Genomic DNA, 27,508 nt, shown 5'->3' with positions numbered 1-27,508 from the left:
GGGGGCGATTTCAGGGTAAATACAGAGGTGTGGCATCGGTGGGTTCAGCTGAGCAAGTCGGCAAGGCATCTATCAGCGCAACAATCTGAACCGCCTTCTCTCATCCTCCGCTGTGCCACTTCGTAACTGATTTGAAACTGCGTCAAGCCCGCAGACGGACGAGAAGAAGAGCGGAAATAAACGGGAGTTTCTCTTCCAAATAAAAGCCCCAGGCACAAACTTGAGGTAAAAAAAAAACGTATCAGGCTCGGCCAAACTTCGCGGGGGTCGTTGGACATTGTGCCGTGGCTGGAGTAAGCACCGCTTGCTTTATGTGTTAAGACGCATTATGGCGTTTATGCACAAACATAACATCCACAACAGACACACTGAAGCGACGTCTAACGTGTGTGTGAGTTCACACGTGGCGCCAGTGCTGCCATTGGACACGTCATACTCGCTAATAGGAGACTTTTACTCGAGGCGTCCGCAGAAACCCGACGAAACGCCACGCGGGGAATCCCGCTCTCGCCGTTTGTCGGGGAAAGGGCGTCGCGGGCGTCTTATTTTGAAAAGACGTGCGGAAGTCCCGTTTGTGGCCGTCTAGCTCGTTAGTGGTCGCGGTCGGTGAAGGGGAGTAAAGGGGGTCTCGGAAGTGCAGCGCGTCGTCCCGGTGTGTCAGCTGTACCGTCGTGCACCGCGGACGCACGCGTTAGAAACGAGCCGCCGGGTCGCCCGTCGACAGGGTCGCGCCGCCGCCAGCGAAGCGTCCGTGGCCTCGCCACGTCTGTGCGGAAACTCTGCGTCGGACTCGCCCTGCTGGCCGGTGCCGCTAGCTAGCGAGCTAGCGAGCTTAGCTAGGTTAGCTAGGTTAGCTAACCCCCCTCTCCTCCAGCGCGCTGCGTCGGGACGGATCGGCGCGGGGAGAAAGCGGGCCTGCCCGGTGCTACCAGCGGGCTTTTGACGGGGGACTATCTGCTCTACGGCGGCGGCGGCGGGTAACGGACCCTCTCCGGCTGGACGGGCCACGCACCGAGTCTGATGGGTGGGTAGACCGCCGGGCGTGTGGGATGAGCGGGGTGTGTGGACGTCCGTGTGGTCCAGATGCGTGATGGCGCTGCCGGTACTCCGCTGCGCCGTTGCGGTTCCGGCAGTCATCGTTTGAAGGTGAAGGCTGCGCGGATGTGGGGGTTTCCCGCCCCCCGTCACTCGGGGTGGGGTGGCTGGGATGAGGGCTCCCCTCGTCCCCGTTCAGCCATCCCCGGGGTCGGGCGCTTCAGCAGCCCCTCTCCGCGCTGCCGGGGGGGGGGGGTTTCCTCACTGCCGCTCGTGGCTTTTAAACGTGTTTTGTTTTTGTTTTTTATTTGTATGTTTTATTTTATTTGCGGGAGTTGCAGCTGATTGATGGGAGAGCGAGTCGGCCGGGATCGGACGCACGTCCCCCCGGAACGCCGGGCTTGTGTCGGGGAGTGTGTGTTGCCGGCTCCCCGGCAGCCCGCCCGCTGCCCCCCGGGGGGAGGAGGCGCTTCCCGTCCAGAGGACCGGTCACCAGGAGGCGTCAGCGGCTCGGACAGCGTAGACAGACTCCCACCACCGCCACCGCTGCTGCTGCTGCTGCTGCTGCCCGTACTGTCGAAAGGCACGGTGGTGACGTCACAAGCTCGCTGTTCGGTCTGGGAGCGTTAGCCAGCTATGCAGAGCTCATTCGCCCCATAGACTGGAAAATACACCATCTCTGGCCTGGTCGTTACCAACAGATGGCAGCCGGGGGGGGGGGGATTATTGTTGGACAGTGTAAACCTTTAAAAAAAAGCTGTCATGATTTTAATCAAGATCAGTTTTATATCAGCAGACATCTGTGCACGGATGGGCGTTTCTAGCCCATGTTTGGGGGGGGTGCTGCAGCATCCCTAAAATTGAAGAGATTTTTTATTTTTGACTGTATGTCCATGTTTACTAAGCTGAAGAAATGTCAAAACCATATCCAGTATATGGTTTAAACGTAATATTTTAGCAACAAAAATACAGCACACACACCCCCCCCCCGTGCTTCGAAAATGGTTTGATCCACCCCCCCAGATTTATCTTGCCTGGCCGGCCAGCACTCTGGGTGCTCAGCACCCCTAAAGCTCTGATCCTAGAATCACCCCTGGTATGTAGGTTTGGGAACGCACCAGACGCTGACAGCCCGCCGCTGCAACGTCGTCTGCCGTCCTTATGTAATCTGTGGCCCTGCCGGGACTGGCAGAAGGTATGGCGACGTGGAGGGAACGCTTCATAAAAAAGATTACAGGATGTGGCGAGAAATGCTTCAGCCTCCGAAGCGACCTGTGTCCTCCGTGATAGATTTTGCACTGGATCCCCGTCTCCTGTGTGCCTCCTCCCGTGCCCTCCTCAGTTTAGGGCTCCTTCCTCTGTTGAACCCTGGTTTGAAAACTAATCCTGGTGGCTTGACTGCAACGAGAGGAACTGAAGGCTGGTGTTGTAGGTCGCTGGCAGCAGGCACGCCCTGTGTGATGCTGCTGCCGAGGCCACGTGAAGATTATATTAGATCCGGCTGAAAAGGCAGGGTTTGTAGGAAAAATGTATGCCTCGGTCATATGTCTTCTGTTTTTCCTTCAAATTTGCCAGATAACTTGAGTGAAGCCTTGGAGAAGCTGAAGCTGGCTTCTGCAGACAGCGCCACCGACAGCGTGGAGAGATGTCTCGACTGCCTGCTCAAAGCGCTTGCCCACAACAGTAAGTAAAGCCTAATCCAAAGGTTCCTCACATGATGGGACTAGTTGGCTATTTATTCCACAGGACCAATACCAACTTTTAATTTTCTCTCATGAGCAACTATGCTTTTTGGATTGGCCGAATAACATTTGTGTGTGTCCTGACATCATTACTCCTCGCTGTAGGGATTAAGACAGATATTGTCCAGCCAATGTTTTGGAAGGTTTCTGACATCTTTGAATGATGCTCAAATATAAACTTGGTCCGGTCTCGCAGTCAACATGCTTATCGTGGATATTAGAGTTAGCTGTATCTCCAGCTTGTGTAATCTGAAGCCACTGGGATGTTGGGAAGTTGACAAGACGGAACGATGACTTTCAGTAGACGTGCCACCACAGAGATGCTGTGTTTTTTTTCCTTTTATTTTTCTAAGAAGAAATTAATAAACATTCTGCCTAAGCAACAATGCAGTTCATTGTCATGTCAGTACTGAAAATCGCTAATTAAATTCTGTTAATGACCTAGTGAATCAACCTAACTTATACATAGGCCTGGCCAGAGACCAAGTTGTCAAAAAAGTCATTCTTTCCATCCTTGGACATTTTTCTAAACAGGAAATCATGGAATGACATAATTTTGGGCAGCACAGTAGCACAGTGGTTAGCACGGTCGCCTCACAGCAAGAAGGTCCTGGGTTCGAGCCCTGGGGTAGTCTAACCCTGGAGGTCGTCCCGGGTCGTCCTCCGTGTGGAGTTTGCATGTCCTCCGGGTGCTCCGGTTTCCTCCCACAGTCCAAAGACATGTAGGTCAGGTGGATCGGCTGTACTAAATTGTCCCTAGGTATGAATGTGTGTGTGTGTGTGTGTGTGTGATGGCCTGGCGGCCTGTCCAGGGTGTCTCCCCGCCTTCCGCCCAATGACTGCTGGGATAGGCTCCAGCATCCCCGCGACCTTGAGAGCAGGATAAGCGGTCTGGATAATGGATGGATGGATGGATGAAATAATGGGCTTGTGCACATCCCTAGTCTTCAGCTGCAGGGCGGTTTGCAACATGTGTTAAACATGTCTGTGAATGTTCTCATTCATCCAAACATGGATAACATGTGTTAAACATGTTTGAATAACAGAATGGACAAAATACTTGAAACACCTAACTATGTGTCCAAGTAGCTTCAAGCCTCTTTAAGAATGTTGCCGCACTAGGTTTGAATTGTGTGTGGTGGGATGTTGAGCCGTTTCTGAAGAAGAACATCCTCCGCTCGTTTGAGAGATGGAGGTAGAAGTGTACTTGATACTTCAGCCTTCAGAACTTCCTGTCGAAGCCAGTGATGATGAGATCTTCTAAATGGAGAGCAGTTCGTATTGGGGGAATCAAGAAAGCTCAGTTTGAGTCCTCACGTGTTGCTGGCTATCTCTTAATCGTTGTACAACCTTGTAAAAAGAGTCACTTTATTGAGGAAAAATAGAAGTTTTCTTTGGCTCACGTGTCCTGGTCTTGTTTGTTCCAAGTCTTTGCATTGTGGTCTTGGATACAAGCAGTCTCCTGGCCATAAATGCCTGTTTTGTGAGGTTCAAAATGTAGATTTGTTGAGACGGAGTCTTATGTGCTAATTCAGTTAAATGGTCAGTCCATAGGCTGTAGGTGATGTGTTCAGCAGCCCCCCTATTAATTTTCTGCCAATCCTGGTCGGTGACCTTTGACTTGCTTCTTTTCGTCTCTGCCAGTACACTTTACTAATGTTTTGCATATGTTGTCCATGATTTTTTTAGATGGTTGCCACATTTGGTTGCCACATTTAGCATAATTTAGTAGTTTTTTGTGACTTGACCTGCAGTTCTGCATATGACTAGCCTCTTTCAAGGTCCGGGACTGTGGGTTGCCTCATGGTGCTTTGATTGCTTCCATGTAAAACGTGGCGATGGCAGCCCTCTTAAAGCAAAACGTGGCGATGGCAGCCCTCTTAAAGCAAAACGTGGCGATGGCAGCCCTCTTAAAGCAAAACGTGGCGATGGCAGCCCTCTTAAAGCAGACACAATGGATTTGACTGATTCAGACCTGTGATTAAGCTGTGCACTGTGATTTTAGTTACTTAAAAACAGAAGTCCATTTTTAGTGTGGTATCATTGGCATTTTTTTGGCAACCTGTAAAAACTCCATCGCAAAATGCCAGTCGGGCTGTGATTGGCAACTCACTGTAAACTGACAGTATGAGGTTTGTACATTCACTTCCTCTTCATTTCCTGACAGCTTTAAATGTCGGTGTGTTTTGTAGTCGTTTTGTTTCAGACTAGCATTATCAGACATGAAGAAATGATTGGTCCATATCAGTGGTTCTCGTCATGCCCCCGCCCCAGCCAAATGGGCCAAGTTTAACTTTATTTAAATAGCATCAAGATCATGAACATTCCTTTCACTTTTCTGTCAGTAATTTCTGTTGTGCAAATAACAAACGCAAGTTCCACTCCACTGTGTGGAGTTTGCATGTTCTCCCCGTGGCTGTGTGGGTTTCCTGCGGGTGCTCCGGTTTCCTCCCACAGTCCAAAGACATGTAGGTCAGGTGAATAAGCCACACTAAATTGTCCCTATCCAAAGAAGTTGAATCAAGTGCAACTGGACTTGGTATAAATCCGTGAAGACGTTTCGCCTTCCTTTGGATAACCATGACCTGGATGAATGAGAACATTCACAGATAGATAAATAGTCCCTAGGTATAAATGTATGTGTGTGTGTGTGTGGGTGGGTGGGTGGGTGGGCGGGCGGGCGCAGGCCCTGTGATGCTCTGTCCAAGGTGTCTCCCCGCCTGCCGCCCAATGACTGCTGGAATAGGCTCCAGCATCCCCGCGACCCTGAGAGCAGGATAAGTGGTTCAGATAATGGATGGAAGTTCCACTTCACCTTTATCAAACCTCTTTTTGTGACATTTTGTCACTAGATTGCTCCATCAGTCTATGTGCTTTTTCAAAAACATAAAAATGAATTAGAATTTAAAAATCCCTTTGCTAGAACAATGACAATAAAGTTCAATCTGTGCAAAAAAAAAAAGAACAAATGGAGATATTTCAGGAAAATGATGAGCCAGTCAGTTTGTGAGAGCTCAAGTCTTATCACTGCATTAGTGCTGCAATGAGCCTGTTTTGCACTGCGCATCTCAGAACGGGGTTGCAGGCTTGATACCGCCACTCTTAAGTCATGCTCCATGTTGAGCTTAGGTCTGTACTTTGTTTTATGTGGGGCAACAGCAGAAAAGCCCATCTCACAGAGAGAGGATGTGGCGAAGGGAAGCAGAATGCCCACAGCCCTCTGTCCTGTGAGTGGACACTCCCTCTCCACACCAAGCCAGAATTCACTTAGTGTCTGAGCTGTAAAGCTCAGCCTCAGGGTGGAGTCAGATGTCATCTCCATGAACTGGTCCTCTTCAGCAGAGCCGAAATCAGCAGGGGCTGCTGCACTGAATTAATCTGTCACCCAGTCATACTGAGCACTGTTGTATGGGAAGTATTTTAAAAGCCTCCTCTCAGGGGAGGAGATGTGCTGCTTAAGACATGAAATCACTGTGGTGGCTCCACAATCACCGGTTTCAACAAATTCACTCAGATTCTCAAAGAAATCAGTATTTCCTTGATAAAGTCACCTTATCCCACATCTCAAGCTTTCGAGTGAATGCACTGGTCTTGTCTGCCAGGTGAGGAAGGTGCTTGTCTCTGCCTTGAAGCTGAAGATTTAATTCATTCAGCTTTCCAAATATATCGCTGAGATAGGACAGTTTCACCAGAAACTGTTCATCACTAAACTTGGTTGCAACTCCCATGCATACGCTCCTCTTCCTGAAACATCCAGATTTCCTGTCTGAGCTCAAAGACTCGCCCCGCTGTGAAACAACACAGCTGGATGTTCAGCTCCCACCTCCTCACTAAGTGCAGAGAACAGCCATGCTCTCAGCAGTCTTGTTTTGATGAAACTGTCTTGATGCTAGCGCTTCTCTGTGTTTGACACAGTGCGTCCATTGTGCATTTGGCGAGACCCTCTTGATTAGTGGCTGCGATCCCTTCGTTTTCCCTGCCATGGTCTGTGCACCATCTATGCAAACACCCACACAGTTCTCCCAGTTCAGCCCATGTTGTGTCAGGTACCAGTCCAGAAGCTGGAAGAGCTCATCAGCTGTCGCTCTTGCAAAACAGCAAATCCTCCCACACTGACTCTGACGTGACAAAGTGAACACGAGCAATAAACAAGCAGTCTTTACTGCTGTCCGTAGCCTCGTCCACTTGTCAGGCCAAACGTTGGTCCTTCAGTTTGTCAGTGACTTGTTCCTCAAGGTCATTTGAAACGTCCCATATACGTCTTGCAGCTGCATCATTGGACAGAGGGACAACTTCAATTTTGCAGCGCTTGTGTCATCAAACATAGCTGACACCATATCTGAAGCCAGGGGAAGGATGAGCTCCTCTGCTCTTGTGTGTGCGGTTTCTTGCACTGGGCAGTTGTGTGTGTGACTTTGTGTGATGTCATCAGTGCTTTGTTGTTCACTGATGCAGCTTCTACAAAGCAGAGTTCCTGCTGACGGTCTGCACCAAGTCTTCTCTTATTGACGTGACTGGGGTCTAATGTCTCCAAGTGTCTTCTTCATGTGTTTGGTCTCATACTACCAGCTGCTAGAGTTTTCACACATAAAATACACACTGCTCTCTCCTCACCTCCCACCACATTCACTGTGAACCCAAGAGCAAGGCAGGCTCCGTCATATTGTCTTAACTTGGTTTTTGGTATATGACCACCAGCTAAGCACTTGGTCTTGTTTGTCTCGGAAGCATCGCCTGTCTTTCTTTTTGTCCCTGTCAAACACCTCTCCATCCTGTCAAACATCTCTCCATCCTGTCAAACATCTCTCCATCCTGTCAGCCTACAGACTGTCTGTCTCGTGAAAGCACATTCTGTTGATTTGTTCCGCCGTGAAAAAGATTCCCGTGTCAGAACAGTAGCTCCGCACTACATTAGAAACTTAAACGGTACACCCGTCCAGGTTGTTGTCTTTGTTGAACTGACACCCATGCATAATAATCGTGGTGTGTCAGTCGTTCGAATCCCAGAGGTCCGTTCAAAACGAAATGATCTCCAGTGCTCTTATCTCAGGGCCGACTCTACCGCCAAACAAATACGACGTGGTTGTACCTGTGTTTGGCTATAGACGTAAAGTTTTTACGAGCTAGTTCTACCACATGCTGACCACAACAACTTTGCTTCTTCTCTAACTCACAAAATAGCCTGTGGTAGATGGGTAGATCTTTATTTTCTTTCTGGAGGAAATGGACCTTCTGTCAAAGTTCAAGTTCACCTCCCAACATCGAAAGGGTCGATCGACATCCAGCTTCTTCGTATTTTAATCTCAAGGCACTATGTGCCATATCGGAGAGTAATCATTTTAAATAAGCAACTGCAAAAGCACTCACAATCATGATATATGGGAATCTGTTGCTGTCTTGAAGTAGTATACCTGTTTTGCATTTTTGTAAGCTGAAACACGTTTGCATGTGATTAAGATGGTCTACCCGACTGCCTTCATGACAAATTCAACAAAAAAAAAGAGATGCATCACATGGCTGCTTTGAGGGCTATCGTTTGTTTTTGTTTTTCCTTTGGTCTGGTGGAAATCACGCATTACAATCAACCTCCTCCCATTGCCTACATCGTATGAGGATATCGAAGACACCGAGACCCACATATGTAGGACACGCATGTGGGATCCAGTATCTTAAACCAATAGGTATGAGGTGGGGTAGAAAGGCAATACACCGGCATTGGCCAACTGAACTCTCTGGGTTCTGGGTAGACTTGACAAGCTGGGACGAGATGTTCTACTCGACAACACCGCCACCTTCAGTCTAACTCACACCTCCGTCACTGTCCTCTACATCTACACCCCTTTATATATCCTTTATACATGGACACCATCACTGTCCTCTACATCTACACCCCTTAATATCCTTTATAAATGGTCACCTCCATCACTGTCCTCTACCTCTACACCCTTTTATACATGGACACCACCATTACTGTCGTCTACATCTTCACCCTTTTATATATCCTTTATACATGGACACCATCACTGTCCTCTACATCTACACCCCTTAATATCCTTTATAAATGGTCACCTCCATCACTGTCCTATACATCTACACCCCTTTATATCCTTTATACATGGTCACCTCCATCACTGTCCTCTACCTCTACACCCCTTTATACATGGACACCACCATCACTGTCCTCTACATCTACACCTCTTTATACATGGACACCACCATTACTGTCGTCTACATCTTCACCCTTTTATACATGGACACCATCATCACTGTCTTCTACATCTACACCTCTTTATATCCTTTCTACATGGACACCTCCATCACTGTCCTCTACATCTACACCTCTTTATATCCCTTGTACATGGACACCACCGTCACTGTCCTCTACAGCTACACCTCTCTATGTCCCTTATACATGGACACCCCCATCACTGTCCTCTACAGCTACACCTCTCTATGTCCCTTATACATGGACACCACCATCACTGTCCTCTACATCTACACCTCTTTATACATGGACACCACCATTACTGTCGTCTACATCTTCACCCTTTTATACATGGACACCATCATCACTGTCTTCTACATCTACACCTCTTTATATCCTTTCTACATGGACACCTCCATCACTGTCCTCTACATCTACACCTCTTTATATCCCTTGTACATGGACACCACCGTCACTGTCCTCTACAGCTACACCTCTCTATGTCCCTTATACATGGACACCCCCATCACTGTCCTCTACAGCTACACCTCTCTATGTCCCTTATACATGGACACCACCATCACTGTCCTCTACATCTACTCTTTATATACATTTTATCAATGCGAGTAGGTGGAGAAAGACTAAGTGAGTGCTTACTTGGTCTTTAAATGGGTCAGCGATGGAAAGAAAAATAAGATTGGGTGTAAATCTTCGGTATTGAAGCTTTATGTTTTATCCTCCTGGACACTATGATGTTCTTGCCCAGTCTGTGCCAGTGGACTGTGAAAGCTTGCGGCTGTAACTGATGCTGCAGAGCTGCCGGCCAGCAGGACTCTGCTTTCACAAGTGTGGCAGTTTAGAGGTGGGTAGGCTGTACCGTGTCAACTGAAAAGGTTTGTTCAAACTGACATTAGATTTTTGCTTGTATTCAAAATGTTTTTGGTTTCCATTCCTGTTTTTGAAAAGTAGATATCATAGTTTGAAGGTTTACATGGTTGCCATGTTGGACTGTGCTGAAACCCAGAGAGATTCAGTAAAGTGGCAAGTTTCTCAATACCGAAGCTATCAGTGAATTTATTTTTCCTGTATGATTCTAAATGATGCCCAAAAATGCTTTAAATGAGGCCTGGGTTAAAGAAAAGTGAACCTATAAATGGGAGAGTGCCAGGTCGTTTTTGTTGTTAAATGTCTTGTGTTCAGGGCATCCAGGTAGCATGGCGGTCTATTCCCCCGTTGCCTACCAACAGTCGCTGGTTCGAATCCCCGTGTTACCTCCGGCTTGGTCGGGTGTCCCTACAGACACAATTGGCCGTGTCTGCGGGTGGGAAGCCGGATGTGGGTGTGTGTCCTGGTCACTGCACTAGCGCCTCCTCTGGTGGGTCGGCGTGCCTGTTCGGGGGGGGGGGACAGGGGGGAATAGCATAATCCTCCTACGCGCTACGTCCCCCTGGTGAAACTCCTCACTGTCAGGTGAAAAGAAGCGGCTGGTGACTCCACATGTATAGGAGGAGGCATGTGGCAGTCTGCAGCCCTCCCCGGATCAGCAGAGGGGGTGGAGCAGTAACAGGGATGGCTCAGAAGAGTGGGGTAATTGGCCAGGTACAATTTGGGAGAAAAAAAGGGGGGGTATCTTGTTGTGTAATGATGGCTCATGCAACACAAGACACCAGTTAGAATGACTTGGCTGCGTTTGTGTTGTGGCCTTTTCTACATCCACTGTCCTTCATAATCCTAGGTCATAATCCTTGGTTCATAATCCTTGGTTTATAATCCTAGGTCATTAATGGGCAAGCTGCTTTTTTGCCACCTAAATGTAAATCACCAAACTTAATTTTCTGTGATTTGGCAGTCTCAGGGGCACATGTAGGATGAGCTATCTTTAGTGATTAGAGTAGATTTTTTTTTCTTTGGGCGAGAACAGCTAGCTATTCACAAGATTCATCAAATATTCAATATTTTATCTTCCAATTTTGGATTTTTTAAGGGAGTAAAAGGACCTGTAAAATGTTTTCTCTCAGGAAAAGATGGTGGCAGAGCAGACAAATGTACGCACCACCGATTTGTCGTCATTAGACGCATGATTATGTCACTTCCTGGTTGTTGCTCAACATCTCTTATGTATGACTAGCTATAAATTCTTAATAAGAAGAAAAGGGGAAAAGATGGCTGCCCTCAAAAGCGTTCTGCGGTCCCCTGGACTCGGCTGCAACCGTCACCATCTGCCTCCAGCCACACATTTGGGCAGCTTGACAGTTTTAGCCAGACACCAGCTGGGTAATGTGTAGGTTCACACATCTCACTGTTGCAAAAACACAATTCTTTGATCGCAGAACATAAAGCAGACCAGTTCTTGCTTCAAGCCATCACAGTTGACAGTCTTCTGGTCCTGAAGTAAGATGCTTTGTATGATTTAAAGAGGCTGCGTTATGGTGTGATGTGAACCACATAGTTTCCAAAGCCATCTAGTTGAAGTATTTCCCTGCTGGTGTGTGAATTTTTGGTAGTTCTCCCACTGCGTGTCTTGTTTTCCTCCTTTTCACATGCATACAATAAGTTAGATTTCTTTTTTCTTATTTAATATTTACTGATTTGAGGTGAATCATTTCTCTCCCTCTGTTATGTTTGCCTGCAGATATGGAGGCCAGTGTGAAGATCCAGGAGATGGGCGTTCTTCTGCTGTTACCGGCACTGCTGAACCCCCAGTCCTCATGCACCCCAAAAGTAGCCAACATCATAGCTGAGGTTGCCAAAAATGGTGAGGTTCAATTTTTCAGCCCATCCATCCATCCAGGCACAACCTCATTTTTGGTTCCTGCACTCATAGCAGTGTGCCATATCTTTTCACTTTGTGTTTCTCATCTTTTTTCTTGTTTGCCACACTGTCAAGCAGATTTTAGATACCTTTTTGTTCATCCAAGGAAAGAATTACACATTTCAACGTTATCGCTACATATATCATGAAGGGATAACACGCCATTAACAGCCATAATTCTGAGCAGTCTTGCTCGGAAATCTGTGCATCGCCACCTTTTTATGGTATTCTCTACAACAGCCCTTAGTAGCATTATTATTTGCATTTTCTCATAAAATACAGCCTATTTCGACGTAGCCCACCTATGGTAGTGGCAAACAAGGACGTAGGGGTTGTAATTTTCACAGTCAAAGATAGTCTGCTGTTTACTTCACTCACACACACTTTTCTACCCAATTTTGGCAACTGATAAGAGACACACAGAAGACTTTTCAGCATTACTGCTGCAAGTGGTAGTGTTAGTCCTGCAGCATCTCTAGAGATAATGTCACAAATATTGTTTATCTTAACTGCTCTGACCAGTTGCATATAGACAGTGCCAGCAGTCATACCAACATGCACCCTAGCTCTGCCAAATGACGGAAGCTAAGCAGGTATGGGTTTGGCTAATACTTGGATGGGAGACCTTCTGGAAAACTGAGTTGCTGCTGGAAGTGGTGTTGGTGGGCCAGTAGGGGGCAGTCTTCCCTCTGGTCCTAATAAACGACAAAAATCCCAGTGCAGTGACGGGGGGACACTGTGCTGTAGGAGATGCCGTCCTTTGGATGGCAGGACCTCGGTTTAACTGTCCCTTGGATGAGCCAGTAAACCGAGGTCCTGACTCACTGTGGTCATTAAAGATCTCATGGCACTTATCACAAAGAGTAGGGGGTTCCCCGGGGTCCTGGCAAAATTCCCACCTGGCTCTCTCCATCTGGCCACCTAGTCATCCCCTCATGTAATTGGCTCAATGATTCCTCCCTCTCCACCTCAACCTGATGTGTGGTGAGCACTGTGGTGAAATGGCTGCCGTGCATCACCCAGGTGGTGCTACACATTGGTGGTGGGTGAGGTGAGTTACCCCCTTCACTGTGAAGTACTTTGGGCATCTAGATAAAGCCCTATGTAAATGTTGATTAAATTATGCTTATTAATTAATTTATTAATTAATAATTATTGAGTATTGATTATTTTATATTATTAATTCATGTTTATTAATTTGTTAATGATGTTAATTACTATTATTATTATTATTATTAAAACTGCTCCTGCCCTTGTAGCTGACATTGTTTTTAAATTCAACTCCTTCTAAATTATATTTCAGAATGAAATAACATTTAAGACACTGTAATATAATATTTAAGAATAATATTGAAGAATGTGAAACTTGATCTTTAATTTGTGGCCCTGTTTCAACCCATGGTAGTCTGAGCAGACGGCCTTGTCATTTCAGAACACTGAAAAGCCTTTTACCGCCTGTTTAGGAGACAGGATTCCAGTTTCTTGAGTTCTTCTGTGTAATTACACAGAAGCTTTTTAAGGAGAAAAACGGATGTGAATATAAGTTGTGGCGAGGCAAGGTCAGTATAATGAGTGGGTTTTCGGCAGCTTCCAAGCAGCTAATGATCACTCCCCATCACTCAGCCGGCGTTGGCACAAGCCTGCTGCCATTTATCTGTCACTGCTCCCAGAAATGTCTGGAAGTAGCCAAGTGACTGCCGCCTCGGAAAACTCCCGTCTCTCAGACATTTGAAGACTGATGTGAGTTATTTTGAATTACATTGGCTAGAAAGTACAGGCTTTTTAGGCGTCCAGGTGACGTGGCGATCTATTCTGTTGCCTACCAACACGGGGGTCGCCAGTTCGGATCCCCGTGTTACCTCCAGCCTGGTTGGGCATCCCAACAGACACAATTGGCCGTGTCTGCAGGTGGGAAGCCGGATGTGGGTATGTGTCCTGGTCACTGCACTAGCGCCTCCTCTGGTTGGTCGGTGTGCCTGTTCAGGGGGAGGGGGAACTGAGGGGAATAGCGTGATCCTCCCACACGCTACATCCCCCTGGTGAAACTCCTCACTGTCAGGTGGAAAGAAGCGGTTGGTGACTCCACATGTATCGGAGGAGGCATGTGGAGTCACCTGACAAGTCTGCAGCCCTCCCCGGATCAGCAGAGGGGGTGGAGCCGCTACTGGGACGGCTCAGAAGAGTGGGGTAATTGGCCAAGTACAAGTGGAAGAAAAATGGGGGGGGGAATAGAAAAATGGGAGGGGGGGTTAAAAAAAAAGAAACAGGATTTTAAAAAAAAATTTTGCACTCAAAGTCTGAAATGTATTGACTGAAACGCTTTGGTGGGGATGCACTTATATCAGTACAGGAATCCATATCAGGCAGATAGCAGGCTAGAGTGGAGCATCGAAACTAGAGATTTTACCCAAGACTCAAATCTGAAACAAAAAGCCATGAGTAATATCATAAATACAAGCCATGGGGCTTGTATTTACTGCTTTTTGGCACAATGAAGTCTTTGTTTTTATAATGGTGGAAAAAAAACGGATTGTCTGTTATTTTGCCCATTGACCATAAACTAATGGTCGAAGTCGGCAATCTCCAAGATTTCCACTGTCTGGGACAATCATCGATGCTTCTCTCTGGTGTCCCACCAGAGGGGAAGTTCCAAGTGATCCTCTATAGCAGGAGTGGGCAGTCTTATCCAGAAAGGGCCAGTGTGGGTGAAGGTTTTTGTTCCAACCAAGCAGTTACACACCTGATCCCACTAATCAACCAGTGGAGTCTTTGTTGAGGAACTTGATGAGGAGTAACTGCTTGGTTGGAACAAAAACCTCCAGCTACACTGGCCCTTTCTGGATAAGACTGCCCACCCCAGCTATAGAGGATCACTAACTAAATGTATGTCTGTTACTATCCTATGTCAACGTACTATCTTTGTTGGACCAAGCAGAGCTTCTGTCTGGTTGGTCCACCAGAGAGGAAGTTCTGCATGTTCTCTCTGGTGGACCAACCACTGCTGACTGATGTAGAGCACGTCAGTTCATATGCGCAGCTTGAATTTTTTTCGCTGAACGTGTCCTACCAACACCATTTCTTGAAATGCAAACGCTTTCAGCTGCCATGACTCATAAATTGAGAGTGAGCTGAGTCTTAATTGTTTTACCTGTCGGGGATAGTAGCACTGACTGGACTTTTGTATTAAAACGTTTGAGATTGTCCCCTTAAAGATTAACCAAACTCTAGACATTTTTAGTGAGTTTACTGACATCTACAGATTAAAACCCATGTAAAGGTTAACAAGACTAGGTCAGAACCCAGTATATGGGGGCGTCCGGGTCGCGTAGCGGTCTATTCTGCTGCCTACCAACACAGCGATCGCCGGTTCAAATCCCCATGTTACCTCCGGCTTGGTCGGGCGTCCCTACAGACACAATTGGCCGTGTCTGCAGGTGGGAAGCCAGGTGTGGGTATGGGTCCGGGTCACCGCACTAGCGCCTCCTCTGGTCAGTTGGAGCGCATGTTCGGGGGGAGGGGGAACTGGGGGGAATAGCGTGATCCTCCCACATGCTACGTCCCCGGATGAAACTCCTCACTGTCTGTTAAGTCTGTTATTATCTGTTAAGTCCCCCCCCCCCTTCATCTGTTTCTATCTGCAGAGGTCTTGTTTTTCTAAGACTTACTGTAGTATTAAGTGTTTTGTCAGTGACTGTTATTTGGGGGGCTTTAACTGTGGAGTCTCCCTCATGCCTCTCAGCACATGGAGAGCTGTTTTCTCTCCTACTCTGTTCAATGCTGGACTGTTGCGGTGTGTAACCACATGTGGAAAGAGCAGCAAAATATTCCTTTCTTAGCCTTTCAGTAGTATCTGTGAGCAGCATTATATTCCGTTTGTTGGTGTGCGAGAAATGTGGAATGAGATGGAATCACTGCGGCCATTCATTTTGTAAGAGCAACGGCCAATATGGCAACACCCACTTCCGTACTACCAGTGACGTCATTGGTCGGCCGACCAATCGTGTAACTTCAGTGATGCCGGTCAGCTGATCAAGCATCCTAATCGTGTAACTTGTTCACTCGGTCACTCTTAACAATGGTCCGTCAGTGACATTGGCGCTTGTAGGGCTGGTCCGGTCAAACCGAAAACCTGGCAGGCTGGTCTTGGTACTCAGTGATGTAAGCATAGCAGGATAAACACAACTGCAGCTAATAACATTAATAATTAGGGGTGTAAGAAAATATCGATACACTTGAGTATGGCGATATTATCTTCTGTGATAGTGTATTGATTCTCAAAACAACTATATTGATGGTTAATTGTTTCCATGTAAAGGTTCGTGACAAACATGTTGTGTTGTGTGTAGCCCCACGACCGCTAGATAACAGTGTTATAATTTATCTTCAGCCATTTGACTCTTCCACTCCAACCCAACAACGTAAACTGAGACAGGAAGTAACATAAGCACAAAGAACACAGGCCTATGAAACTGCAATATGTCACCTTTCTTACAGTCTCACAATATACCACCCTATATTGAATCATAACCCCTGTATAATGATACGTGTCGTATCTCCAGATTCTTGCCAGTACACAGCCCTACTAATAATGGATCTGTTGGATGTAGGTGTGCCAAAGAACCAGCACTGAGGGTACTATTGACAGTTGTGAGTGCTGGTTCTGTCTGTCTCTCTGTCAATGCAGATCAATCAAATAGAGCCATTATTAATACTATCTGCAGCTGTGTTTATCCTAACAAGCTGATGTCAAAGAGTACCAAGACCAGTCTGCCATGTTTTAATCTATACATGGTCTTTAAACAGTAGATGTCAGCAAACTCACTAAAATGATCATGGGTTTAGTTACTCTTAAAAGATTCTTACTTGGAATCAGTCTCAGCAGTAAAAAAAACTGATATAGGTGCATACCTACTCTTAACGTAATATCTGATTAAGAACGAAAGCCTGACAAAATGCATCATCTTTTTGCTTGTAGTGTAAGCCACTGAGATGCTGTTGCTATATTAAAGGTGTCCATCTAAGGTTTTGGTGTGCATCAAAGCACTTCTGGGCTAATCTTATCTTCAGAGTTTTCAAACAGAGAGTGCATCAAGATGTGTTTGGGCGTTATGGTAAACACACCGGGTTAGGTGCTGTTGAATTCTCTGAACAAACCTGGCTCATGTTGACACAATATCTGCTGAATGATTTTTTGCAGAGTTCATGCGAAGCCCTTGTGTGGAAGCCGGCCTCATCCCTCCACTCGTACAGCTGCTAAGCTCGACGGACCAGGAGGTACTGCTGCAGACCGGCCGCGCCCTTGGCAACATCTGTTATGACAGCCGTAAGTGGCAAACACTTGTCCTCGGGGGGACGTTGACTCCCACCTGGGCCTGTTGTCATCAACGTGAAGGCTGAAGCTCCATAATGTTAGGCTACTCTTCTCACTAGGGGCATGACACTTTGCTTTTGTAACAGCCATGTGATGTGCACGGTGCCTTTCAGTGTGTTATAACCTCTCCCAAGACATGAGCGTCACAATATTGCATATGTCAGTGAGTAATCGCTGTAATTGGACATGAGTAAAAAGGTAAATTTTATTGTATTTTATGCGTTGTTGTATTGTGACTATTTTTATTCTTGCAAATATGCTTGTTTCCTCTCTAATGGGAGTTAAGTTAACAGGCGAGTTTTGGATGTTTGACATTGAAAGTAGGTAGGGCTACTGGCTTCATTACATGTGAGATGTGATTATGGGCAATGGTTTCAAAATTTAAGTCTTCCTCAAAGGGAAAAAAAATGGATATCAGCAAAATTGAGACTCCAAGTTTGAACTGCTTTCCCTTATGTTTTTGCCTACGTCAACAACATAGCCTAAGAAACAACAGCTCTGTTAATACTCGCACTCTAAGGAACTTTATAATTTGGCAGTTAAAATGGCCAATATTGGTATGGAGAGATCATAGCCATGTGCTGATCTGGTGGAGGAAGAGTAAAAGCTGGGGCTCATTATTGTCGAGTCGCTGATGGCCAGAGCTGAAAAAAGGAGGCAGTGATTGCAGCTGTCCGTTCAGCTGCCTGGTTTCTCCTCCTCTCTGTCGGGAAGGCTGGATATTGGTGGCATGTGATGGGATGGGGCATATGTGTGAGTGGAGGGAGGTCTCTAAGTTAGCACTGACTCTGGCATGCATGCTGAGAGAGTCTGCAGCAGCAGCTGTTTCTGCAAAGGTGCACATACACTGTAATAAGAGTTACTGCCCCAACAGCATTCATACAGTTTCAGAGTCTTGACTGGCATATAATCAGGGCTGGTGTAAATCCTCAAGACACGGCATACTCGGACACATATCAGTAAGTAGATACCAAAAGCACATAGGTAACAAGCTTAACATGTTGGGTTGAAAAGTACACAAAGAGAAAATGAGTTTGAGTTGGTGACACTGAAACCACGGAACTGATTATTGCAAAGTGCTTCACAATACACTACATACAGCAACACACGGAAGATGTTGAGACCTTGATTATTAATTGAGAACACTAGATCATATCTGAAAATTAACACTGAATGCATGTTTACAGTACAAAGTACAGCAGAAATTGCCTTAGATATCAATAACTGCTCTAGAAGGTATTATCAACACTGTAGTAACACGTTGGTGCATGTAAGGATCATAATACATTGATACCGCCATTTAAGTACATCCAACAGATCCGACACTCTTAAAAAGAGTGTCTCAACAAAATAAGTCATTATTCCTCTGGCTGCAGATATATTGAGCTGTGTGGCTCAGCCCTGCAGGGGAAATAGAGAAGTCCTTCTGGACCTGCCATTGGGTTGGCCAGTGACTGTGCCTGGACTCTTATGCCAATAATATGGGCAAACAGCCATACCTAGAGCGATAGCTGACTCGTAGAGCTCTTACCTTCCAGAGATCCCTGTGTATAGTGCCTCTAGCTCTTACCTTTCAGAGAACCCTGTGTATAGTGCCTCTAGCTCTTACCTTCCATAGAACCCTGTGTATAGTGCCTTTAGCTGTTACCTTCCAGAGAACCCTGTGTATAGTGCCTCTAGCGCTTACCTTCCAGAGAACCCTGTGTATAGTGCCTCTAGCTGTTACCTTCCAGAGAACCCTGTGTATAGTGCCTCTAGCTCTTACCTTCCAGAGAACCCTGTGTATAGTGCCTCTAGCTGTTACCTTCCAGAGAACCCTGTGTATACTGCCTCTAGCTCTTACCTTCCAGAGAACCCTGTGTATAGTGCCTCTAGCTCTTACCTTCCAGAGTGTATAGTGCCTCTAGCTGTTACCTTCCAGAGAACCCTGTGTATAGTGCCTCTAGCTCTTACCTTCCAGAGAACCCTGTGTATAGTGCCTCTAGCGCTTACCTTCCAGAGAACCCTGTGTATAGTGCCTCTACCTGTTACCTTCCAGAGAACCCTGTGTATAGTGCCTCTAGCTCTTACCTTCCAGAGAACCCTGTGTATAGTGCCTCTAGCTCTTACCTTCCAGAGAACCCTGTGTATAGTGCCTCTAGCTCTTACCTTCCAGAGAACCCTGTGTATAGTGCCTCTAGCTCTTACCTTCCAGAGAACCCTGTGTATAGTGCCTCTAGCTCTTACCGTCCAGAGAACCCTGTGTATAGTGCCTCTAGCTGTTACCTTCCCAGAGAACCCTGTGTATAGCGCCTCTGAAGATCCAGATGTACAGAATAATGCCAGCAGGCCAGAAACCTGTCTTCGTGCACCATCATACTGGACATGGACATATTAGTTGTACACTATTTGGAAGGCTGTTTCGAGCACGTGTATTGCATGATGTAGTCTTAAGTAGGGCTGTCACGATCATGAAATTTTAGTTGACGATTAATTGTCATACAAATAATTGCGATTTTTGATTTTTTTGGGCCCCTCCCTTTTTTCCCCCTCCCCAATTGTACTTGACCAATTGCTCTATTTTCTGAGTCATCCTGGTCGCTGCTCCACCCCCTCTGCTGATCCAGAGAGGGCTGCAGACTACCACATGCCTCCTCCGATACATGTGGAGTCACCAGCCACTTCTTTTCACCTGACAGTGAGGAGTTTCATTTGGTTTAAAACCAACATGTGCCCACAGCGGTGCTGTGGTTTGGCTTTGCAACTATGTCCATGATGTTAATGTCAACACATGCTCGTCGAAATGCAGTCGTGGAATATAACAGAATATTATAGAATAAGCATCTCAAGATAACAGTTTGTTGGCGCTAATTCACCACTCATGTGCCAGGGGGCGCAACAAGATGACTTCATTAAAAGAGCACCAGTCAAACAACAAACGGTGGAAATAGTGAGGAAATATGACATTTCTGTTCGTTTCATCCAGCTGTTTTTATACAAATGAATGGAACGATTCTAACCATTATGCAAAATGATCATGGTCAGGTCCAATAATCGTGATCAGGCGATTATGTAATAATTGTGACAGCCCTAGTCTTAAATATATAGTTGGTGTATTTTTTAAGGTGGTTGCTGCTGGATCAAAACAACATTTCTGTTAGCGTAGAGGTCAGAGCAGCCATCTCCCCCATCATACTTTTGTTGTGTACTAAATACCATTGTAAAGCAGACTACTCTTGTCATTCATAAATGTAAAGATGTAAAGTGTTAAAGATGTAAAGTGTTGTAGACTGCTCCCAGTGTTTGGAGGTCAGAGTAACTGAAGATGATAGATTCTTTATATTAACATAGTTGTTGGTAGTTTTCATGTACTTCGAAGTCACGGTACAGTAGACTATGACCTCGAAATGGACCCGGACTACATGGGACAGATTCTGTCAAAACTGTGCCGCTATAGTTTGACTGTTCCAGGTCAAATGTCATCAATCATTTAAGCTGTTCTCTCTCCAAAATGAAGTATCTTGACCCGTTAATGACCTTTTTTTTTATCACCCATTTTTCGATTCTTTACTCCTTACTTACAGGTACATTTACGTTGTGGTTGTATGATTTTTTTTTCCTTTTCTTTTTCCCTCACAATTTTCATTTGTGGTTGATTTTGTATCCTGACCTCTTTGTTTTGCAGATGAGGGCAGGAGTGCAGTTGACCAGGCGGGAGGGGCTCAGATAGTAGCTGAACACATTAAGTCCCTCTCCCAAAATACTGAGGCGGACAATCAGAAGCTCTTGACTGTCTTTTGTGGCATGCTGATGAACTATAGCAATGATAATGGTAATGATCATCTTAACCCCCACCACAAGAAGACATGTTACTAAACTAAAACAGAGGATCTGTGCTACTGCATGAATACACACACTTCAGTTTTACTGAAAGTAAGATGACAGAGTTGGACTACCTTGGGCTTTTTTTTCTTTTTGTTTTTTTCTCCCAGCCTTGTCTGATTTTGTCGTATTTTCCTTACTCTTTCTTGCTTTTCCAACTTGGCCTTCAAGGTAACCTGCAAACTGTATTAATGTTGCTCAGTTATCTCCGACTACCCTTCCCTCCTAAAGTTTGTACTGGTCGGAAGGTTAGCGAGTAGGATGTCTTTTTCTTGGTTCCTCTAGTGTGGTGTTTTTTACTAGTTAGTAGCCTAGTGCCAGCCTGTTAGCCCAGTCCCAGTCCAACCTCTGTGACACTGTGGTAATCCTGGGAAAATGAAAGAAACCATACAAAGATGTCACCAAGTAGCCTAGTTTTGCAGTGTGGGGGATCAGGCTTCCCCCCTTCTCCATTTTACTTTCTGATACAGCAACTTAAACATGAAATAAAGGATGAAGTGCATTAAATAAGTAAGTAAAATTAACTTGCAACCCTTGTAGCATTTATAGATCGTGAGGGAGGTCATGATTAGTTTGTCTTGTTCCTGAGAAAACAAGTTTATGTATAAACATCTATATATTTGTAGACTGAGATGCATTTTTTCTCTCAACTGCCCGACAAATCTGTGCCTTCATGAGAGAAATTGGCTGTTGGGAAAAAAAGTAGAGTAAGTATGTCATCTGAGCACATAGAACTTCTGCTAAGCCCCTGGGCATTAGGACAAGAGTTGAGTGTGTTTGCTCTGTGCAGGCGATGCTGCAGTGTTGGAGGTGTGTGTTGTCTGGGCAGCTAGCCACAGCACATGAGATGTGTGTGCTGTGTACAAGTCCAGGATGCTGCTTCTTTTCTTCAAACGACCAGGTGAAAACTGATGTCCCTTGTTCCATAGGCTACATTTAGACTGCCTGCTACAAGTGATCCAATTGTGATTTTTCTTTTTTATTTAAGCGCACGGGTAGCACAGATCATATATATTACAACCATGTAATCACGAAGAAAAAGCACATTGAATTGGATATTTTATAATTGATTTTGAACATGTGGAAATAAATCAGATATCTGATATCTGCCAATGCAACTATCATGTAACCACACAGATCGGATTTTTCCAGGTCTTTGCAAATCGCACATCCAAAATGTGACACCCTCTCACTGTTGTCACACTGTGAATGCTGTGGTTGGTGTACATGTGCAGCTGTTCTTCTACATCACTGAGCAGACTCTGGTGTAGGCCTATGCATGTGGGTTGTTTCAAACGCAAACCATAGACTCATGGCGTAAGAACAGGAGTCAAATATGGGTTGCTTTCAAAAGTAGATGTAAACAGGCAGTCCAAAAATCAGATGTAGGAAAAAAGATCGGAAGTGGAAATCAAGACCTGTGGTGTAAACATAGCAGATGACAGAGGAGATGAGTTCCAGGGCTTTTTAAAGGTGTAGTCCAATAAGATTGGGTTGAGTATGTAACAGAGAGAGGACATGGACATGTGGTGTGAGACAGGGTGAGAAGAAGTCTCAGGTGTGCTGGGTGTGTGTCAAACTGTTAAAGATGTGGACTTTGTGTCTGCACTGGTCCTCCTCTGCCCAGGGGTATCCAGCCAGCAGCATGCCAGTGGATGAAGGTGGTTGATTAGTGCATTGCCATGGATGATGTTGGGTTAAACGGACAGTCCAGTTTGATCTTGTTGCTGAAAGACCCATACAGGGTCACCTTTCTAACACGTTCAACTTATCCATTCATCTATGCGGCTTTTATCTCCCTTTCCCCGCAATTGATTTTTCTACTTTGGATTCATAATAAAGACTAAACACAAATGCTTTCTTCTTCCTCTCCAGGCACTATTAACAGCTCTACCACTTCCTCTTGTGACCAAGGAAATACATCTACACCTTTCCTCAAGGTTTCATTTTCTGCATCAGTGGAAATGACACGGGTCATTTGCTTTGCTTTGAAGGAAGATAGAAGTGTAGATTTGTCTCCTTGGTTGCACCTCATTCATTTGCATATTTTACAATACAATTTTCAAAGTGAAGTAATTACAAAACGAAGCATACCAAGTGTACTGTCAAATCTGTTAAGAATGACAAGTTTCTTGTTAATTGTTAGGATTGTAGTCAGACTAGAATGACTTGGACCTGACTTGATTCTAGCCTTTGATTTAAATTTTGTCTGGTTTGTGACTTTTGTTTAATTGCGTTATTGGTAATTCTTGATTGCTCACGAGATTGACTTGAGAAGTGTAACACTGCAACAGTGTAACTTGAGAAGTGTAACACTGCAACAATGTAACACCTGAATGTATCCTCATAGTGGAGGCCATTGTCACATTGACTCAGGACTAGTTTATAAATAAACCCTGTCTAATGTAATTAATGCTGCATCTAAATGGTTTCAACTGTTTTGATCTCACACATTTTTGAGAGACTTAACTTTTTTGGTGTGATTTTAAAAAATATTCGCTGTTCGTTTTCAATAGGCATTTTGTGCTTTTAGTCAAAACCAAAATGTGAAATATGCCGTTCTCTTCAGCTCCTTATACCTCCATATAATATGTCGGGTGAAAGCTTGACTGTGCTCCTGTCTCTGCTTTCAGACTCCTTGCAGGCCCAGCTGATTAACATGGGTGTGATCCCGACCTTGGTGAAGCTGCTGGGTATCCATGCCCACAACACGGCCCTGACGGAGATGTGCCTGATAGCCTTTGGAAATTTAGCTGAGCTTGGTGGGTACATTTTGATGGGATGTGGCCTGTGGAGTCATGTGACCACTTTCATTATTGCCAGCAAACCTACTTTTAAACTTCCACTTTTTCCCAGTTGTAGTAACACTTGTTTTCTAGGGAGAGTGCTTGAGCTGGTAACAGTAGACCATAGCGTCAGGCAAATATTCCTTGTATTTGGACTCTCCTAGTATTTTAAAGTGCTATGGGAAATAATTTGGTTTTCCTGAAGCATAATGTGACTATCAGCAGGGGTTGCTAACAGTGGAGACGTGGGAGGAATTATAACATCATGGGGCCTTGGTTCCTAGAAGAAAAAAATCCCTTTTTTTTTGTATAGATGTGTCACATGACTGGCTGTTCAAGCATTTCTAACAGGTTGGATGGTCACGAAAACCTCCTTGTTGACACATAAGTATAAACAATTAGCAGCTGCATTGATAAAAAGTTGGTTCATTAAGAGAAGTCAGAGATACAAGACTGTATATACGTAACAACTAGTCAACTGCGAGGCCCAGTGTGCATTGTGATGTGCGTCCAGTCACGAAGCTAAACATTTTGCTTTGTAGATGCCAAGACTCCTGGGATGAAGTAATTCAGCAGTAATTTTAACCCATTAAACATCAACAACTATGGAGTATTAAGTTCCCAACTGCCGCCACCGGTCTGAAGTGCATAGATGGGCAGTCTAAAGCTTTCCTTCCACTTTTTCTGTCAAGAAGCAGTGGATTCTCCATCGCAATGGCAGCGAAGACTCGTGGGTACTGTAGTTTTTGACATACCGAACACACTACAAAACATTATTTCTCAGAAACGAAGTTGAAACCTTTCTAACCAATGGCCATGAAATAACCCAAAGGTATCCCTTTGTCATCTGGGACTCTCCCGTGTTTCCATGGTGAGTACGGGTGTAGTAACTGCTAAAAGCAAAATGTCCAACGGGTGGGTTGAACTCTTCCAGAAGCTCTGCCCACTTCTCTACTCGCTACAGTACTATACACTCTATAGTACTATAAAGTCTGTAGTACTATAGAGTGTATAGTAACACACACACACACCCAGGATTTCTGCATGCACAATGCAGAGGCCTGCTTAGTTGTTGTTGTTTGTTGTGCTGTAGCCCCAAAAGTTGCATTCACATTCCTCAGCAACCTGTGTAGTGATCACAGCAGATGATGTTTACTGAGAGTGTGTGAGAAGGGCAGGTGTTGGCTCTCGTCCTGTATATCTGCTGCCTGTACAGTCTGTTTGGATTGTTTGTCTTCCCTGCTTTGGTTTGTTGTTCACGTTGCTGTGTGGGTTGAAGGACACGACTGTTCCTTTCTTGTAAGTCACTTTGCTTAAAAGTGTCTGCCTCTAACAGACACAACATCACCGAATAATACAGGAAAGGATACAAATTGAAATGACATAGAACAGGTGTTCGGGCAGCATAGCGGTCTATTCTGTTGCCTACCAACACGGGTATCGCCAGTTCAAGTCCCTGTGTTACCTCCGGCTTGGTCGGGCATCCCTGCAGACAATCGGCTGTGTCTGCGGGTGGGAAGCCGGATGTGGGTACGTGTCCTGGTCACTGCACTAGCGCCTCCTCTGGTTGGTCGGGGCGCCTCTTCCGTGGGGCAGGGGGAACTGGGGGGAATAGCGTGATCATACCACGCACTACGTCCCCCTGGTGAAACTCCTCACTGTCAGGTGAAAAGAAGCGGCTGGTGACTCCACGTGTATGGGAGGAGGCATGTGGTAGTCTGCAGCCCTCCCCGGATCAGCAGGGGGGGTGGATACAATTGGGGAGAAAAAGGGGGAGAAAATATAAAAAAAGAAGAAATTAAATAGAACATATTGTAGTTTTTGTTCCAACATTGTCATGTTTTTGTAAACAGATTTTCTGCACTTATAAATGGATGTGAGGGTCGGACTCTTCTGCGAGGCTGGGCTTAGTGTTTGCATGGGGAGCTGTGCAGGTTGTGTCCGGGACAATAATAAGGTGCAGGATGCGTTTCTCTCTGCTCGTGTTAGAGTCCAGTAAAGAGCAGTTCGCCTCCACAAACATTGCCGAGGAGCTGGTGCGTCTGTTCCAGAAGCAGTCGGAGCACGAAAAGAGGGAGATGATTTTTGAAGTCCTGGCTCCCCTTGCAGAGAACGGTAAGATTTCCGTCGTTTATATACCTTCATCCTTCACATTTCCTTAAAACTGTATTAGAGTTATGGCAAGCCATTTTAAATTTGAATCTCCTTTTTATTATCAAAAAGTCAGTTTGACCTTGTTAAGATGTTTGTATACAGTAGAGATTGAATTACTACTGATTATTAATCACAGGAATTCAGTTGTTGATGGCAAGAATTTGATTTTAAACTATTGAGAATTGTGACCGTTTCCCCTTTCATTTCAATGAGAGTTTGAGTTTGAGCTCATTAAAATGCAGTTATTGATCACAGGAATTCAGTTGTTTATCAGAAATTCGGTTTTCGATATCAAGAAAATTAGTGTCTTAACTGGTCAAAACTGAATTTCTGATCGGCAATTAAATCTTGAGATTAACAAATACATTTTAACTAGTTAAAAGTCCCAGTCTCATTAAATTGAAATGAGGGGGAAGTTGTAATCCTCACTAATTATAACTATATATATATATCATAATTATATTGTTTAATTTAATTTAATTATATACATATAATTATATTATTACATATTATATATATATATATATATATAGTATAATATATATTGTATATTTTGTATAATTATTTCTATATATATATATGTATATATATATGTGTGTGTGTGTGTGTATATATATAAATTATAACTGAATTTCTGATGTCATGATTTGATTCTCTGATATCAACAGCTGACATTTTAACCAGTCCAAATTGAATTACAACGAGTGGAAATTCAATTTCGGACGTCAAAAATGGATGCGCTGACTTGTGAAAACCGAATCTATGATATCCATCCAAAAGAAAGGGGATTAAAAGCTAAAGTGGCTTTTCTTGGAGAATCAAATGAATCAGAGAGAAATTATGAAAACAACATTCACCCCAGACAGTCTGAACATGTTTTAAACCAAACACAGACCAGTGGAGGGGGACCGCCCTCTCCCACTGCCTGCTGGATGACATGCACGCTGCAGCACCTGTAGTCACCTCCTCGCCATAGTCACCTCCTCTCATCACCGCTTTCCTCAGTGTTCCTCACCACTCTCATCACCGCTTTCTTCACCTCCTCTCATCACTGCTTTCCTTACCACTCATCGCCGCTTTCCTCACCTCCTCTCCTCACCTCCTCTCATCATCGCTTTCCTCACCTCCTCTCATTACCACTTTCCTCACCACCCTCATCACCACTTTCCTCGCTCCTCTCATCACTGCTTTCCCCACCACCCTCATCACCACTTTCCTCGCTCCTCTCATCACTGCTTTCCTCACCACTCTCATCACCACTTTCCTCGCTGCTCTCATCACTGCTTTCCCCACCACTCATCACCGCTTTCCTCACCTCCTCTCCTCGCCTCCTCTCATCACCGCTTTCCTCACCTCCTCTCCTTGCCTCCTCTCATCACCGCTTTCCTCACCTCCTCTCCTTGCCTCCTCTCATCACCGCTTTCCTCACCTCCTCTCCTCGCCTCCTCTCATCACCACTTTCCTCACCACTCTCATCACTGCTAGTGTGTGTGACTCATGTTTTCCACAGCCCTACTGCACAGTCAGCTCCTCCATTATTTC

At 45.2% G+C, this 27,508-nt stretch overlaps 1 protein-coding gene across 2 annotated transcripts in view; it reads left to right on the top strand.

The window, feature by feature from the left end:
* The first annotated feature begins 615 nt into the window (after nt 1–615).
* Nucleotides 616–27,508, top strand: part of rap1gds1 (RAP1, GTP-GDP dissociation stimulator 1) — a 43,334-nt gene continuing 16,441 nt past the window's right edge. The window contains exons 1-7 of one of the 2 annotated variants that reach the window (XM_056300329.1): nt 616–1,024; nt 2,611–2,718; nt 11,615–11,737; nt 16,992–17,117; nt 20,830–20,976; nt 23,660–23,788; nt 25,802–25,927. In XM_056300329.1, the coding sequence (XP_056156304.1) occupies nt 1,021–1,024; nt 2,611–2,718; nt 11,615–11,737; nt 16,992–17,117; nt 20,830–20,976; nt 23,660–23,788; nt 25,802–25,927 (763 nt within the window). In that variant the 5' untranslated portion in view covers nt 616–1,020. The remainder of the gene's footprint in view (nt 1,025–2,610; nt 2,719–11,614; nt 11,738–16,991; nt 17,118–20,829; nt 20,977–23,659; nt 23,789–25,801; nt 25,928–27,508) is intronic. The other variant, XM_056300330.1, reaches the window with a different exon arrangement.

Source organism: Lampris incognitus, chromosome 20, assembly GCF_029633865.1.
Source record: "Lampris incognitus isolate fLamInc1 chromosome 20, fLamInc1.hap2, whole genome shotgun sequence".
NCBI lineage: Eukaryota > Metazoa > Chordata > Actinopteri > Lampriformes > Lampridae > Lampris > Lampris incognitus.
This window is presented reverse-complemented; position numbering and strand designations above follow the sequence as displayed.